Genomic DNA, 15927 nt, shown 5'->3' on the forward strand with positions numbered 1-15927 from the left:
ACTTTTCCTACCTGAACTTTGCCTTTTCATGTACCCAGATGTATTCTGGATCTTTCAAGCTGAGTCGCGCCAAGTCCTTCACAGATTTTGTTTGTGTTGCTGAGAAAAGAAGAGTTTGGCGCTTCTTGGGAAGGTTTTCTATGATTGCATTCATTGTATCAGCAAAGCCCATGTCCAAAATCCTGTCAGCTTCATCAAGTACTGGAATGAGAAAGACCAGTTGGAGGATTTTTTTTTTAAAGCTTCTACCGCCAGAAAGAGAGCAAGGCTAATTTCCACAATAGTACTGGGTCTCATCTTCATGAAATGCAGAGCTACAAAACTCACACGAGAAGAGTCGAATCCACTGGTGTTAACCCAAATGTCATTCAGCAATATCTCTCATGACTTCAGATCATAGGGGGGGGGGGAGATCTTGACGCAAGTTCCATTAGCAGAAGCACTGCAAAGATGACCACAGCCAAAGCCATCCATACTAAGGCTTTCTGAGGGGACACTGAAATTTTTACCAAAAGTAGACGCTCCTTTTTAGGAAGGATGCTGCAGCTACTAACATTTTATTGTTCAGGGCATTTTAATGCCTTCTGATTTTTTTACCCATATTTTTAATCAACACTTTCTGTGAATTTTTTAAAATTATGAATAAGCCATATAAAGCCTTTTTGGCTGAAAAGTGAGATTGAGAATAATTTTTTTTTAAAAAACCCTCAGACTGTTCTGTGATACCAAGACTTGCAAGAGTCACAAACATTTCATCACATGGACTCCTCAGTCTATGGGAGAAGGCAAGACTGTGGCTCAGTGGAAGAGCATCTGCTTGGTGTGCAGAAGGTCTCAAGTTCAATCCCTGACATCTCCAGTTAAAAGGCACAGGTAATAGGTGATATGAAAGACCAGCAGCTGCAACCCTGGAGAGTCAAAGCAGACAATACTGTTCTGGTTCAACCAATGGTCTGACTCACTATAAGGCAGCTTTATGTGTATGCAGAATCCAGCTTCTGCACTAAACATTCCACCAGTCAAAGCCGTTCTAGAATTCATCCTCATTTCACTGCCTTTCCCATATCCATTGGTTAGACTCGGGGAGGAATTCTAGCAGGGGCTGCTTTGCATATTAGGCCAAACACCCCTGATGTAACAAATCCTTCAAGAGCTTACAAGGCTCTTTTCTGTAAGTGTTTGGAGGATTGGCTACATCAGGGGCGTGTGGCCTAATATGCAAATGAGCTCCTGCTAGAATTCCACCCCTGGAGACTAGAAGTGGAGAAACCAGATTTTTCTTCTGTCATGATTCAACAAATATCTTTGGGCCAACCCATCTCTCAACAACATGAACAAAATCTGTATACCTTTCATTGTGTCAATCTGGTTGGTCCTAATAAAAGATATCACGTGGATTTTGTTCTTGTTAGATTTTGCATGGACCAATATGGCTGTACAACTTTTTCTATCTCTCAGCCTAACTTACCTCACAGGCTGTTGTAATGATAACATGAAGGATGGGAGAACCAGATCAACACACAAAACTGCATTACACTGGATCAGACTCTACGACCACGACGGTCAGTACTGTCTACTACTCAAACTGGCAATGGTTCTCCAGGGTCTCAGGCTGAGGTCTTCCACATCACCTGTTGCCTGATCCTATTAATTGGAGATGCCAAGGATTGAACCTGGGACCTTCTGCATGTCCTGCAGATGCTCTACCACTGACATATGACCCCTCCCACTCTGATGCCTTGAAGGAAGGATGTGATAAAAATGTGACAGATCTCAAACAAACAGAGAAGAGTAACCATACGCGGACACAATGAGCCTATCTGTGGACACCAAAGGGCACCATACCAGATCTGAGAAGGCAGTGCAGTTATGCCTTTAGCCACTCAGAACCACCACCTGCAACCAGACATCTTTGTCAACTAGGTGAAATTTTAAAAAGCACCTTGGCAATTCTGTCTTGGGAAGCTACTGAAATGGCAACTCTTATAACCATACTAGCATGCAATTCACTCTCAGCTTCTGCAAATGTAAAGGTTCCAACACAGAAGCATATTGGGAGTAAACAGTCCTTATCTCACCTCTGTGTCGTGAGCACCAAAGGTGGCCTTAGGCAAGCCACTCTGTCAGCCACCCGTCTCCAAAATGGAGATATTAATGGCCTACCCAGCAGGACTATTGTAAGGTTACAGTAACAAAACTTCTTCCAGCCTAAGAAGCTTTCCTACAGCCTAAGCGTATCTTCCAATAGAGGAACAGCCACCTGAGTTGGAGGAACTCTCCAAACTTTGTGGCGCACAGGGAGAGAATGCCAACTATCGAGATCACTGAATAAACACCATGGCTGTTTTGACTACAAACACAAGTGTCTGGAGAGCTTTCCTTGACACCAAAATGGCAGCCCCTACTCATGCAGTGATCCATGTGCATTCACAAAGTTTTTGAGGACAGGATAAGGGCTTTCACAACAAGTTGCTTGAACAGAAGCCCATTTGTGAACATCGATGAATTCACACGAAGCCTGCACAGGGAAAAAAAAAAGAATCATCAGTCACTTTACTTACTCAGCATTTGCAGATTAGAGGCATGAAAATATGAGGTTTCATCCATGTGCTGTAAAAGCCGGCCAGGCGTACATATCAGTATGTTTATATTGTGGATTCTCACTGATTCTTCCTTCAAGTCCTGCAATACAACATGGAATTTGGGTTTAAAAGGCATAATAATTTCAAAATAGACACCTCTCACAAAAGAGGTTCTTATATAAAAGAGCAAGTACACAGAAAAGCTTCCATTTACAGAGCAGAGCTAACATTTTCCCCATTTTAGGGAAAGGCTGTGGCTCAGCAGAAGGTCTGAGGCTCAACCCCCAGCATCTCCAGTAAAAAGGATCCGGTGACCTAGGCCTGAGGCCCTGAAGAGCTGCTGGCTGTCTGAGCAGACAATACTAAGCTGGATGGACCAAAAAGTCTGATTCAGTATAAGGCAGCTTTTACCTTACATTGCACGTACACAAGTGTCTGGCGTATGGAGGAACTTACTGAATTTGCACAAAAAGTCACAATGCAAAGACAACTTTGCACACAGAGCAGCCTCCAAACAATGGCATTTCAGCAAACGCCACACCACAACTTGTTCTCATATACTGAGGAGCAGAGGTTGCACCACAAACATGGAGCTTCCCTTCCAAAGAACTGAACTTACAGATTGAACCCAAAACACTTCCTGCCTTTTAGTACTTTCTTGTCTGAGTTCTCTTATAATAAGCAAAGTACCCAGGTGGGAATTTTACAAAGGTGATGTTAATTAACACTGAGCTTTATAAAAGGCTGTGCGGAACCCAGTTCTAGGCGTATTTCCTTGGAAGCCCTTCCTACAGGCTCTGATTTAATTGTCCCACAGGAATGATTAAAAAGACAGGTAATTTAAATTCTGCAGAAAGATGAATAATCTAAAAATCAAGTTGTCAACTTTCTGAGTCATCTATTACTGAATAAACATTTGTACTAATTGGTTGTGATGACAATGAAAAATGCACATGTTTGTAAATGAATACAGAGCCCTTGTACTACCCAGAAGCACAACCTAAAACCTCTCTTCATGGAAAAAGCCAGCACAGCATGGTAATCAGAGTGCCAGACCTCAAAACAAGAATGGAATACTTTTCCAACATCTGCCTACCTTAGATCCTTTAACTAAAGACACAGGGGACTGAGCAGGAACTTCCTGAGTATAAAACTGTTGCTCTGTCACTGAACTGTAGCTCCTTTTCTACAAGATCCATGAAAATGTTTTCCTATAAAAAGGCAATTGGCTCAGAAGAAACTTTCAGGGGTTCTGCATTCAAAATATTTATTACTCTAACTGAAACTACAGAAATAATTTCCAAGGCAAGGAACCATCCCTATAGGTTAGGAAGTATGACCCCGATAAACAAAACTAACAAACAAACAAACTGGAGTACAGTTCTAAAGACGGCAGAGTTGAAAGTAGAAACAGCGGTTATGAAGGGGGAGGGAAACAATGGAGAAGTGTAATAAAAGCAATGGACACAGGCAATGCACATCTCGTTCACTCTCTCCTACCCAAGAGGAACTTTCATACTCCCCATGCACAAAGGAATACAGGTAAAAGAAGGTCAAACCTTTCCACCAATGATGAGCCCAGCTGAAAAGTCATGGTTCTTCCCCACCTTCTTCAGGACCTCGAATGTCTGATAGGCCAACTCTCTGGTTGGTGATATTATCAGAACTCCCAGCCCGTCCATGGAAGTCCACTGCTGGCGATATAAAATTTCCAGAGCCTGCAACGTTCCAACACTCTAATTAGAAACCCCAATAAAAATCCTTCGTGCAGCAATTTGTAATTAAAGTAGCTGTTCTTGCCAGCGGCCCAACACAGCCATGCTGGGCTCAAATGGTGCCGATGCTCTGAGCGAGAACAGCTTTGAAATGGGGTGGGGAATCCATCTTGAGCACCAATGGGATGAAACTTGCTCCAGTGGGGAGCATGGATGTTACAACTGCAGGGGAAGAACTATCAGCACAGCTCTCAGTGCCTGGAAATCTAACTGTATTGCTTATATGTAAATAATTGATTTAATAACCACTACCCCAGCGCATACACACACACACAAATATGTACATACATTTTATGTATTGATGTATATTTGCATAATGCACCCACATATTTCCACCCCCCAGCATTTCCCATAAAGACATACAATGAAAACAGCTAATAAAAAATTGGAGTCAGCAGCCCAAAAGGATGCAGAATTCCCTTCCCTGCAGACTTTTTAAAAACCACAGCAACAACAAAACCCCAAATAGGCACCTGCCAGAATGTCATTCTCTCTTAGATGGTCAATGAGGAAAACTGTATGACAAAGGAAAGGCAACCAATCTTTCTGAGACAAGTTAATTTTCTATTTCCAGAACATTAGGAATATAGGGAAAATTCATCACCCAAGAATTAAGTGGTACACCGTGTGTAATTCTCCTATTTGCGTAGCTTGGTTTCCAAGAGAGGAAATTAACAGGGTGATCCTCAACAGAGTGACACCCTTTTAAGCCCATTCAATGAGCTTAATATGGTGTAACACTGCTTAGCACTGTATGGACAGACTGAATTCTAAACAACATGCTAACTAGGAAGTTGGTATATTTGCTTAGGTTTGTACTGAGATTATTTCAGGGTAGTGGCTTGCAGTCAAATCCACAGTAATCATTCACCAAATTAGCCACATTTACTTCCATTCCTAGCATGAGGCCTCCACCTCAAAAAGGCTCACAACTTCTTTTTAAAGTGGCTGTCTAACTGCCTACAAGAAGCCCCACCAGACAAGGGCCTTTTCCACTTTTTCAAAACTTGGTGGAGGTACCACAATGGGGAATGGCACTCAGAAGAACTACAGCTAACATGTCAAAGAGCCACATGGCTCCCAAACCACTGAGTACTGCTGCTTCAGGGCCACCATAAATATCATCAATACAGGACTCCTGCCACTGCAGGGGCATCCAATGATCATTCTTTTTTTTTTCAATGCAGATGACTATAAATTCTACAATCAGAACCCTCTATTTGACTAGTTCACCCTCCATAAAAATGACAAGAACTGCAACCAACCATTCCTCTCAGCAAACGATGAAGCCTTCCTCCATCAGAAGTAGATCAAAATCCAGCAGAAGAACCACTTAAGTGACAATAAGGCTAGAGAAAGGCCTCAGACTTTGCCAATAAAAGTGAAAGGATAGATGTTATGGAATATTAACTTCCAACATAACACCCAACATGGAGATACATTACTTACAGGTACAATGAAAGCCAAGGTTTTGCCTGATCCAGTCTTTGCAGCTCCTAGCACGTCTTTACTTTGTAACGCCAAACCTATGGTCTGCCTCTGGATTTCAGTCACCATGCGATACTGAGCTTCCTGCAAACCTGGTGTATGGAAGGGGGAAAATATATGTTTTTACAGGCTTATAAGCAGCCATTTGCCTCGTCACCTGTGGAGAATACAGAATCACTTTCTGGTGATGAGGCAGGAAAGAATTTGCAAGATGGAAGAAAGTTGGGTCCTTTGCTTTGTTTTGGGCATCAATAAAAGCCTAAGAGGCACATCTGGACTTTAGAAGATGTTTCTGTTTATCAAATATAAAGATATTTTCAACTGAAACAATATTAAAGATGGTAAACGTTTACCGAAGCTACCATGCACACACTCATTTTATCACATATCCAAAAAGTGCAATGAATGTGCACATTTGAGGATGAGGGCAATGCCTCAACAGGACTCACCACACCTAATAAGGTAGTCTAATTGCTATGCGGTGCCTCCCCCCAGATGGCATCACATGGGAATGCCGCCTGGCTGCAGGCCAATCCAATCAAGCCTTAAGAGTCCATTGAACAGCAATATGGAGTAGGACTGAGGAATAAAGGCCCTGACACATTACTGGCACAGCTATCACAAGACAATTTACTGGACTTACCTTGTAGCGTCTTTCGGGATAGAGGAAAATCTGAAAACCTTACTATTTCATTTGCATTTACCTGAAAAACAAAGAAAATGCCATGCTGGTTTTTAAAATATTAAGTGAAACGTACGGTAAATAGAATCTCAATTCAAAATGTAGCAAAGGTGGTGTATCTCCCCAAGGAATAACGATTCCTGGAAAGAATGCAAACTGGATGGTATATACACACACATACACACAAGGTTTCCTTACTGGTTAACTTCAGACCTAATGCAAAACCACGGTTTATTTAAACTACGTATAGTCTGTGCAACCAGAATTCAACTCATGGACAATCCTCAATGAATGCTGGTTTCATCCCCATCACGCTTTCTTTCCCCTGCAGTTCCCAGACTCATATCCCAGCCTACTCCACAGCAAAGGTGATGTCAGGGAGCAAGCCAGGATATCTGTATGTGTACAGGTTGTGAAAATTAACTGAGGTTAAACAATGGTTTTAGGTCCTGATCTGACAAATCCTAACCAACCATGGTTAGTGCAGCAGCCCATGCTTATACCCAGAATTATATCCAGAATTAAATTCTGTTGGTCTTAAAGGTGCTACTGGACTCGAGCATTGCTCTATTGCAGGGGTCCCCAACCCCCAAGCCATGGATCAGGACGGGTCCATGGCCTGTTAGCAAACGGGCTGCAGACCGAGGCAGAGGCACTGCACCACCCCTTTTGCCCACCCAGGACCCAGGTGGACGAAAGAGGCGGTGTATCCTTGCTCTGAGGCACAGCAGCCCCACTGCCTCTTCTGTCTGCCCAGGACACAAGTGGACAAAAGAGGCAGCATAGCCTCGCTCCAAAACATCATCTCTTTTATACACCCAGGTCCTGGGCGGGCAGCAGGGACAGTGTGGCAGTGACTTTTGCCTACCCCTCATGTAAAGATCCCCTGGGGGGGGGCATGGGTGGGGAGGAGTGAGCCTGGGGTGGCAAAAACCCCAGCACCCCCCCACACACACACACACACACAGGTCCTTGGAAAAATTGTCTTCCATGAACTGGTCCCTGGTGCCAAAAAGGTTGGGAACCACTTCTCTATTGCTTCAAACCTACATGCCTACCCCACCAGAATCTACACTATCTATAGCTATTGTAATCAAACCACAATTTCAATTGATGGTTCAGCTGAGCCACTATAAAACCATGAATTTGTTTCCAAATTAATGAAAGCCCAAACTTAAAAAGCTGTCTACCTTCTGAGGTGACAAATGGCTTCTTCTCCCCATTTAGGTACAAAAGAATTCCCTGGGATGGTACAAACATCCCCACTTGTTTTAATATATAACAGTTTTCTAAATGCAACATCAGGAGTTAATTAATAGTTATGGGTTTGTTTTTTTAAAGATTCACAAACTTTTATTTACTATGAAACAGAGACCCTTTGTCATGTGGCTGAAACTCGGTAAAGAAGATCCGTTATGCAAGCGAGATGATCACTAAAAAATCCATCCAAATTGGAAGGAAAACAAGGATATTAAAGACAGAAGTTTTCCACTGAAAACAAAACAACTATAGCCACAAAAAAGGTGTTTCAAAAAAATTAATTATACATCCCTATCAGTAACCAGCTGCAGTTTTGTTTCATTTAAAAACACAGTTAAATTTTTGGTTATCATGGAACATAAATATCTCAGCGCTTGGGAAATTGTTGTTTCAATCTGAAGCACAGTTAAAAGGCAATAAACTTCCAAGGTTTGCAAAGAGGTGTGATACAAAAGAAAAACCAGCTAATGTCTTTGTTGTTTGGAAAACTATTATTTGAAATCTGAAATGAAGATCTCATTCTTGTAACTTGATTCTGCATAATTTAATGGCTTGCCAAACAATGAGTACATGCATAGAAAGTGAGCCGAGCTAGAAGCATAACCCTGAGTCCACTGTGGGGAGGCTAATGAGTTGGGGTATCAGGGGGAAACGGGGCACTCTTCCCTGAGGGATTGGAAGACTTGAAGCTACAGGCAGAAGCACTCTTACCCCAGAAGCACACCATTCTACATAACTATACCTTAATACCAGAAATTCCTGTAAAGAACAGACAACAACCCAAAACAGAGCAGATCTGCAAGTTGATGCACCTTTAAAGGACCGGGCAGGCAGAAGTCAGAAAAACTGAGACCCTGGTCTCCTCAAATACAACATGTTGTTTGTTGTTGTATATGCTCAATATTGTTCCAGATACTGTGTCTTTTGACATTCATTGCTATTTTCAAAAATGCAAGTGTCACAAGGTGGGATCACATTGTCATAGATGTGAACTCTCAGTTCTTTAATAAAAAATAAATACATATTTATTTGACATTACTCTTTGGATTAAACAGAAGTTACAGAAGCACAACAGCTAAAGGGGTCGGCAAGCAGCAGTCAGAACTTCCCTTGTAATTCTAATCCTGCTTCTGAATCCCACCTCTTCCTAGTTTCCGTGTATGATACAGCAAACATCTCATTGCAACCTATTAAAACCATGAAAGATGGATATAATCGATATATATAAATGTACACAGTATCTGTGTTTTTGAAACTCTCCAGAAAGTCATTTGAGATATAAATAGGCTCAGGTATCACGTGAGAGCATTTAAATGATAAGAGGAAGTGATGTCATCGCCATTACTTTTCTCATATCATAACATAACTTTCATTAGGAGGAGGTCTATAGGGAACGATAAAAACCTATTATAGCCCTGCCTTCAATTAGAAAAAAGTGAAGTGAAAAACCTGATTTTGATGGATTTTCATATCATTTCCCCTCTTGGAATAAGGATGTATGTGTAAATTAAATGTCATTGCTGTTTTTGTATTCAGCAAGTTTCTCATGCCACAGGATGTACCAACAATCTGAAATCCAATTAGTGGCATGTAAAGCAATAATCAAAATACCAGATATGCACACAGTTTAAATTTAATTTCTGTGGAAAAGGCAATATTATTTAGCTCTCGGAACAGAGGCTCTAAGGTAAGAGAAGCCCATTTCAAGAATACCAAAGAACAGAATTATAGTTTCTGAATACATAAAGAGAAAATTGGTTTATAAAATATGATGCAGTGTGTGGAGGAATAGGTGTTTTGCTTTTCGAATAACAGCTGTGTTAAGTAATTTCCAACAATATGTTAAGCTTTGCGTATTTTAACAGTTTGAATAATGCATTTACTCCTCCAATCCCCTCATAAAGATGTGTTCTGTTAAATATAAGCATTTTGTAAATGATGTTTAAAAGTAACACATTTTAACGCCACCACAAATAATGTGGCAGGTGTATTAAAATCTGTATCCTGTCGTATTAAAACCCAGGTTCAATACCCCCAGGTAAGAGCCCCTTGGCGCAGAGTGGTAACGCTGCAGCACTGCAGCCCAAACTCTCTGCTCACAATCTGAGTTCGATCCCGGCAGAAGCCGGGTTCAGGTAGCCGACTCCAGGTTGACTCAGCCTTCCATCCTTCCAAGGTTGTTAAAATGAGTACCCAGTTTGCTGAGGGGAAAGTGTAGATGACTGGGGAAGGCAATGGCAAACCACCCCATAAAAAAGTTTGCTGTGAAAACATCATGATGCGACGTCACCCCCGAGTCGAAAAAAATGGGTGCTTGCACAGGGGACTACCTTTACCTTTTTTCAATCCCGCAGCATCTCCAGCTAAATGGATTAAGAAGTGGGTGATGGGAAAGGCCTGAAAACCCACAGAGCTGTCATCTGAATAGTAGACAACATTTAACTAAATGGAGCAGTGGTCCAATTCATTATCAGCTAACTTCATGGGTACATAGTTACATGAAAGATAGAGACAGAAAAAGGAACAGGTACAAAGACAGCCACAAACAATTTAAACTTATGGACCACTAACAGTGGATGCTTTGACACATACTAAATAATCCATTTTAAAGCAATCTGCTATTAGATTTTACCGTGTGAAATGGAAAAATCCACTTGCGAATAGTCACCATGTGAAAGCACCCAGCATATCTACAATGCAAACTGATATTGCTTTAATTTTATACTAGATTAACTTGCCTTCAAAGACTCCTGTGGACTGTTTAGTGAGATACTGATAACACTATTAGAAACCTATAGTCTTTTTTGCCCTTCCTCTCAATTCCCAAGGTTCTGTGGCAGAAGGAATGATGCAAAGAAGAGGTATGGCTTCAAGGTATAGGTTACAGATAGGGCTGCCAACTCCTGTTTGAGAAATAGCTGGATATTTGGAGGTAGAGCCTGGAGAGGATAGAGACCTCAGTAGGATATACAGTCAATGACTCTACCTTCCAAAGCAGACATTTCCTTCAGAACTGATATGTCACCTGGAGATCAGTTGTAATTCCATGTGGAGCTTGGTGACCCCAGTTACAGAGTAAGTGTCACTCCTGGTTGTAACCACAGGAGATGATTGCTGTGTTTACACCAATGAGCATGCTTAACGCCTACCAGCCACTTCCCGTACACGGGCCTTCTCCATCGCAGCTCCACACCTATGGAACCAGCTCCTGGAAGAAGTGCGAGCCCTGCGGTGCCTTGACCAGTTCCGCAGGGCCTGCAAGACCACCCTTTTCAGGATGGCCTTTGCTGGCTGAGAGACCACTGTTAGGTGACTTCCGCTATTATCATTTATAAATGGAATTAGCACCTGGAAATCTGTATAATACTTGGTTAACTGGAATGTTTTAAAGTTAATGTGATTTTAAACTCTGTATAATTTTATGAAATGTTGTTAGCTGCCCTGAGCCCGCCTCGGCGGGGAGGGCGGGATATAAATAAAAAAAAAATATTATTATTATTCCCCCATTTCACAGGGACAAACAAACATTTCCCAGTTCAGCTGAGATGATTTTCAAGTCAAAACGAGCATGTTCAACTTCCAGTGAACAGATACGAAAGGCAAACACCAATCCAAAACCTTAATTCCAGAGGAGACGGCAGCAAAAATAAACAAAAGTATCACTCGAAAGACTAACAACTCTATTCCAGCAATATTGCATGGACATCATCAGATGCATGAAGTGGGTCCTCATTAGGCATGCATTTATATATTAGGTTCTGAAAAATAAAACTGTAAACATCAAAGGTCCATGACATTCAAGAAGTAGAGGGTGAGATGTAATTTTCAAGATGTAACTGAGGGAGGGAGGGAAGGGGCTGTGGCTCAGTAGCAGATCATGCAGTATGTCCCAGGTTCAATATCTGGCATCTCCAGTTAAAAGGACCAGCCAGTAGATGACGAGAAAAACCTCTGCCTTAGACCTTGGAGAGCTGCTGCCAGTTTTAGTAGACAATACTGACTTTGATGGACCAAGGGTCTGATTCAGTTTAAGTCAGCTTCATGTGTTCAAAAGCACTCCTATCAACTGACCTGCTTCTCCACCTAAAAGGTAAAGGTAGTCCCCTGTGCAAGCACCAGTCGTTTCTGACTCTGGGGTGACATCGCATCACGACATTTTCACGGCAGACTTTTTATGGAGTGGTTTGCCATTGCCTTCCCCAGTCATCTACACTTTCCCCCCCAACAAGCTGGGTACTCATTTTATCGACCTCGGAAGGATGGAAGGCTGAGCCAACCTTGAGCCAGCTACCTGAACTCAGCTTCCACCGGGATCAAACTCAGGTCATGAGCAGAGAGCTCAGATTGCAGTATTGCAGCTTTACCACTCTGCACCATGGTGCTTCTTCCTTTTCCACCTGCTCCCACCTCAAAAAAACCCTTAACAGAATCCACTAAAAGCATATATCTGCATGATTCAGTGGAAGGAAATACCCCCTCTCAAAACCACAGCCTTTCTAACCAACAACATCTCAGTCTCGTGTGCATTTTCACAAGTCTGCATGCAAAGGTTTGTTCACACATGTTTAAAGTACAGTGTGAAGTGCATGTGAAAAACTGTGCACAAACTTACCTACAGCAGGTAATACTGCTAAAACATAAAACAGGTATTCCACAGCAACTGTCCCAATATAATGCATGGTAGACAACTTGGAAAGGTTGCTGGACCTAGAATCTGGGCTCTTATAAAGAAACCCTGGAACTATAAGTCCTTTTTAAGTGGGGGTGGAAAATGCCATCAAGTCACAGCCCATTTAAAGCAACCCCTAGAGCAGAGGTGTTGAACTCATTTGTTATAAGAGCTGGATCGGATATAAATGTCACTTTGTCAATATGGCTATATGCCATAAAACGTAATGCCAGGTACCGAAGAAATAAACTTTATAAATGACACAGTCAAACCCAATAAGCAATATTATTTTTTACTCAAAATACAAACAAAAATAATTCATTCCTAGCAATCGATTTACTGGGAAATCCACAAAACCTCAATAAGTGTCTTTAATCATATGCAAAACAAAATTTCTTCCAAGGGATACCATAAAAGGGGGGAAGGCAGCTTATCTTTCCATACAAATTAGTTACTTTTTGTATATATAGCCCTTTTAGGAGACGTCATCTTCCCATAAGCTAGTTTTTCAGCACCAACCCCCACATACCCAGCCTCCAATCTGTCTCATGCTCTTTATTTCCTCTCCCCACCCCCAAATTCTATCTTTGAGGATCTAAAGGAGATACACTGGATTTCCCCCTCCCAATCCCCACCAACAATAAATCTGTGAGGTGGTTCAGGCTGAATGACCAGCCCCAGGGTCCTGGATCAGGAGGGGGAGTCTGAACCTGGCTCTCCCAGATCCCCCCACCCCCCCCAGTTTTCATCCCTCCTGCATTTCCCACAGAAGCAGCAGGGCTGAGGGGAAGGTCTGATGGAGAGCCTGTTTCTGAAACCGCCAAAAAGTGCTTTTTGTCCTCCCGCTACTCCTTTCTCGTTGTAGGCTGAAAACAGTTGAGGGGGAGAAGGAAGGTTGCCATCCCCCCACCCTCCCAATACTGCCCATGCCTTGGGGCTGTGCAGCTCTTCAGATGTGTGGCAGAAAAAGCAGCACCCCTTTTCTCCTCATTCCTCCACTCACTTACAAGGCCAAGACCTCTTTCTCCTCAGAGCAAAGTGCACAAGACAGCCCAATTGCCTCCCAATCAGTGCACCGGCCCTCCTCCTCCTCCTGTCTCCCCTGCCAGCCCCATCCTTTTGTCAAAAAATTGCTGCTCCATGTGCTTGTTCTCACAACCCCCCCCCCTTGCAGTCACTGTTTGATGTGAGGGTGGCAGCACCAGTCGCTTGGCTCCATCCTCCCATATGGTGGGCTTTGCCACTCCTTGCTGAGCTGTGGTCTGAAGAGCCAGGAGGGAAAAAACCACATGCCTCATCTTTTTCCATCTTTGCTACCATTCTCTCCCCTCCCCACCCCCACACACACTTTTACTTCAGCCTCATAATCCTGCCCCCTAGTAATTTCCTTTCTGTTTCTTGAAAACTTTGACTACACACCTATCATGTCCTGCCTTCCCTCCCTCACATCAGTTGCTTACAAGCCGGATAAGAGCTGTCATGTGACAGTTCTGAGCTGTATGTCTGACACCCCTGCCAGAGTTCTCAAGGCAAGAGACAAACAGAGATGGTTTGTCTCGGCTTCCTTGGTGGTCTCCTATCAATGCACTAACCAGGGCCAAAGCTGCTTAGCTTCTGAGATCTAACTAGCCTGAGCCTTTTCAGTCAGCATACCTAAATGTATATAACACAAACAATTTTTAAAAGTTTAGAGTTGTTCACCTGTTTTCTAACTAATCATCTTAGTATAGGTGCTTCCTTAACATGTTAAAGGAAGTACTGAGAAATCTGCAATTTAATCAACTGCTAGCAGTCATTGTGGGGGAGCTCTATATTTTAGATATTCTTTTCATTCTCAAAAGCAAACACCCCAGAATGAAAATAGCCTTCCTCTGTAGAGTAGGGAAAACCTCCACTACCAAAATGATTAGTTGCTGACCATGAAAGTTTGACCTTACCTTTAAAAATTTCCCCAAGTGCAAAGTATTGGATATTATGCTTGACTTTCCTGCAATTTTTTCTTTCATCCCTGCCCACCATCCATATTTTTTTTTTCTCTTTGCTCCTTAAAACAGAGAGCAAATAATCCCAGCCAGGCCAAGTAACTAGAGATTTTGCTACTGATGGTGATTTAAAGCATAATGATAACCAGACCTACTCAGAAGTGCCATGTTTTTCGTGGGGCTTACTCCCACTAATATGTCCTTAGGGACCTCCAACTAAAGAGCATCTCCCCATCTTAACTCAATAGGCTAATTCCGCACTAGACCTTTAATCCTGGCTCAGCCCTGTCCCCTGGCTCAGCCCTGTCCTGACATTCTACACTTGAATCATGGAATCATAGAATTATGATTCTAGTGTAGAAAATCAGTTCGGGGACAGGGCTGGACCAAGTCTAGTGCGGAATTGGCCTCAGTTTCTATCCTTAGATACCCCCCATCCTCCTCTGACCCCGAGGACCCTGCCACCGAGGGTGGGGGGAGGGCTCTCTCGGATTTAAAGAACGTGTTTAAAGAACCCTGCCTAAAAATCGCACCGTCCGATGTGAAGATCCAGGTCCTAGATATGCTTTTGTGGGGAAGTGGGGGCTGGCGCTGGTTCCTCGACAGTCAGAGACAGCCCCTCTGCACGCGCTCAGCAGCACCGCCACGCCTTCCTACACCGGTAGCAAGCAGCCAGTGGGTCAGCAGGAGACCCCTCTTACCTCCAAGTAGCGCTGCTCCAGGCGGGCGATCGCCTCCCGCTCCACCTCCCACTCGGGACGCTTCTTCTGTTTGCCCTGCAGCCGCAGCTTTTGCTTGCGCTGAGCATATTTCTTCTTCCAGCGCTCGAAGCTGCGCACCGGGTCAGGGAGCGACCCCGCAGAGGAGACCCCTGATTTCCCCATCCTCCCAAGCGAGCGGGCATGCAGCACTCGCACGCCGCTTCCTGGGCAAAGGCGACGGGCGGGGGAGGAGCCGGGCGCACGGAGAGCGCGTCACCGCAGCCGCAAGGCCGGCTCTCCTCCCACTAGCCGGGAAAGCTCCACCCCGAGCATTGGGGCGAGAAGGGCTCGCCGGTCGTCTCAGAGGGGTAGATGGTGCCTTGGGTATATCGACTCTTCTGTACATTTCCTTCTTCCCAATAGGAGGGAGAGGGCTCTGTGAATGTGTTGAGCCGCAAGAAATGCCGCTTTGCAATGGGCTGTGATGACAGCAGCACTCTTGTGGAAAGGCACGTAGCCTGTTGCATGGCTGGAGGAGCGTTGGATTATAGCTTCCCAAGTCTAGCAAGTTGATGCTGTAAGTGGTCCCGTCTGGACTTGTACTGTGAAAATTATTCAGAGACCCTAAAAGGGGAGCAATTTACAGTATGGTATTTATAAGTGACTTCTGTGTTTAACCTTGCAATAGCAAACCAGGCAGAAACTGTCAGTGAGTTGTTGGTCTTTGATTGAACAAAGACACAAAATTTTTAATTATGGTTTATTAGATTTATAACCCGCTCAGGGCG

At 43.4% G+C, this 15927-nt stretch overlaps 1 protein-coding gene across 1 annotated transcript in view; it reads right to left on the minus strand.

Annotated features, from left to right (window-relative positions):
• DDX10 (DEAD-box helicase 10) overlaps nt 1-15527 on the minus strand; it is a 232441-nt gene extending 216914 nt beyond the window's left edge. Inside the window, exons 1-6 of the mRNA XM_060234843.1 lie at nt 15140-15527; nt 6489-6549; nt 5807-5937; nt 4142-4300; nt 2562-2682; nt 12-201 (exon numbers count right to left, since the gene is read on the minus strand). Coding sequence (XP_060090826.1) covers nt 12-201; nt 2562-2682; nt 4142-4300; nt 5807-5937; nt 6489-6549; nt 15140-15322 — 845 coding nt within the window. The 5' untranslated portion in view covers nt 15323-15527. The remainder of the gene's footprint in view (nt 1-11; nt 202-2561; nt 2683-4141; nt 4301-5806; nt 5938-6488; nt 6550-15139) is intronic.
• Nucleotides 15528-15927: the final 400 nt, after the last annotated feature.

The sequence above is a fragment of the Heteronotia binoei genome, chromosome 3 (assembly GCF_032191835.1).
Source record: "Heteronotia binoei isolate CCM8104 ecotype False Entrance Well chromosome 3, APGP_CSIRO_Hbin_v1, whole genome shotgun sequence".
Taxonomy (NCBI): Eukaryota; Metazoa; Chordata; class Lepidosauria; order Squamata; family Gekkonidae; genus Heteronotia; species Heteronotia binoei.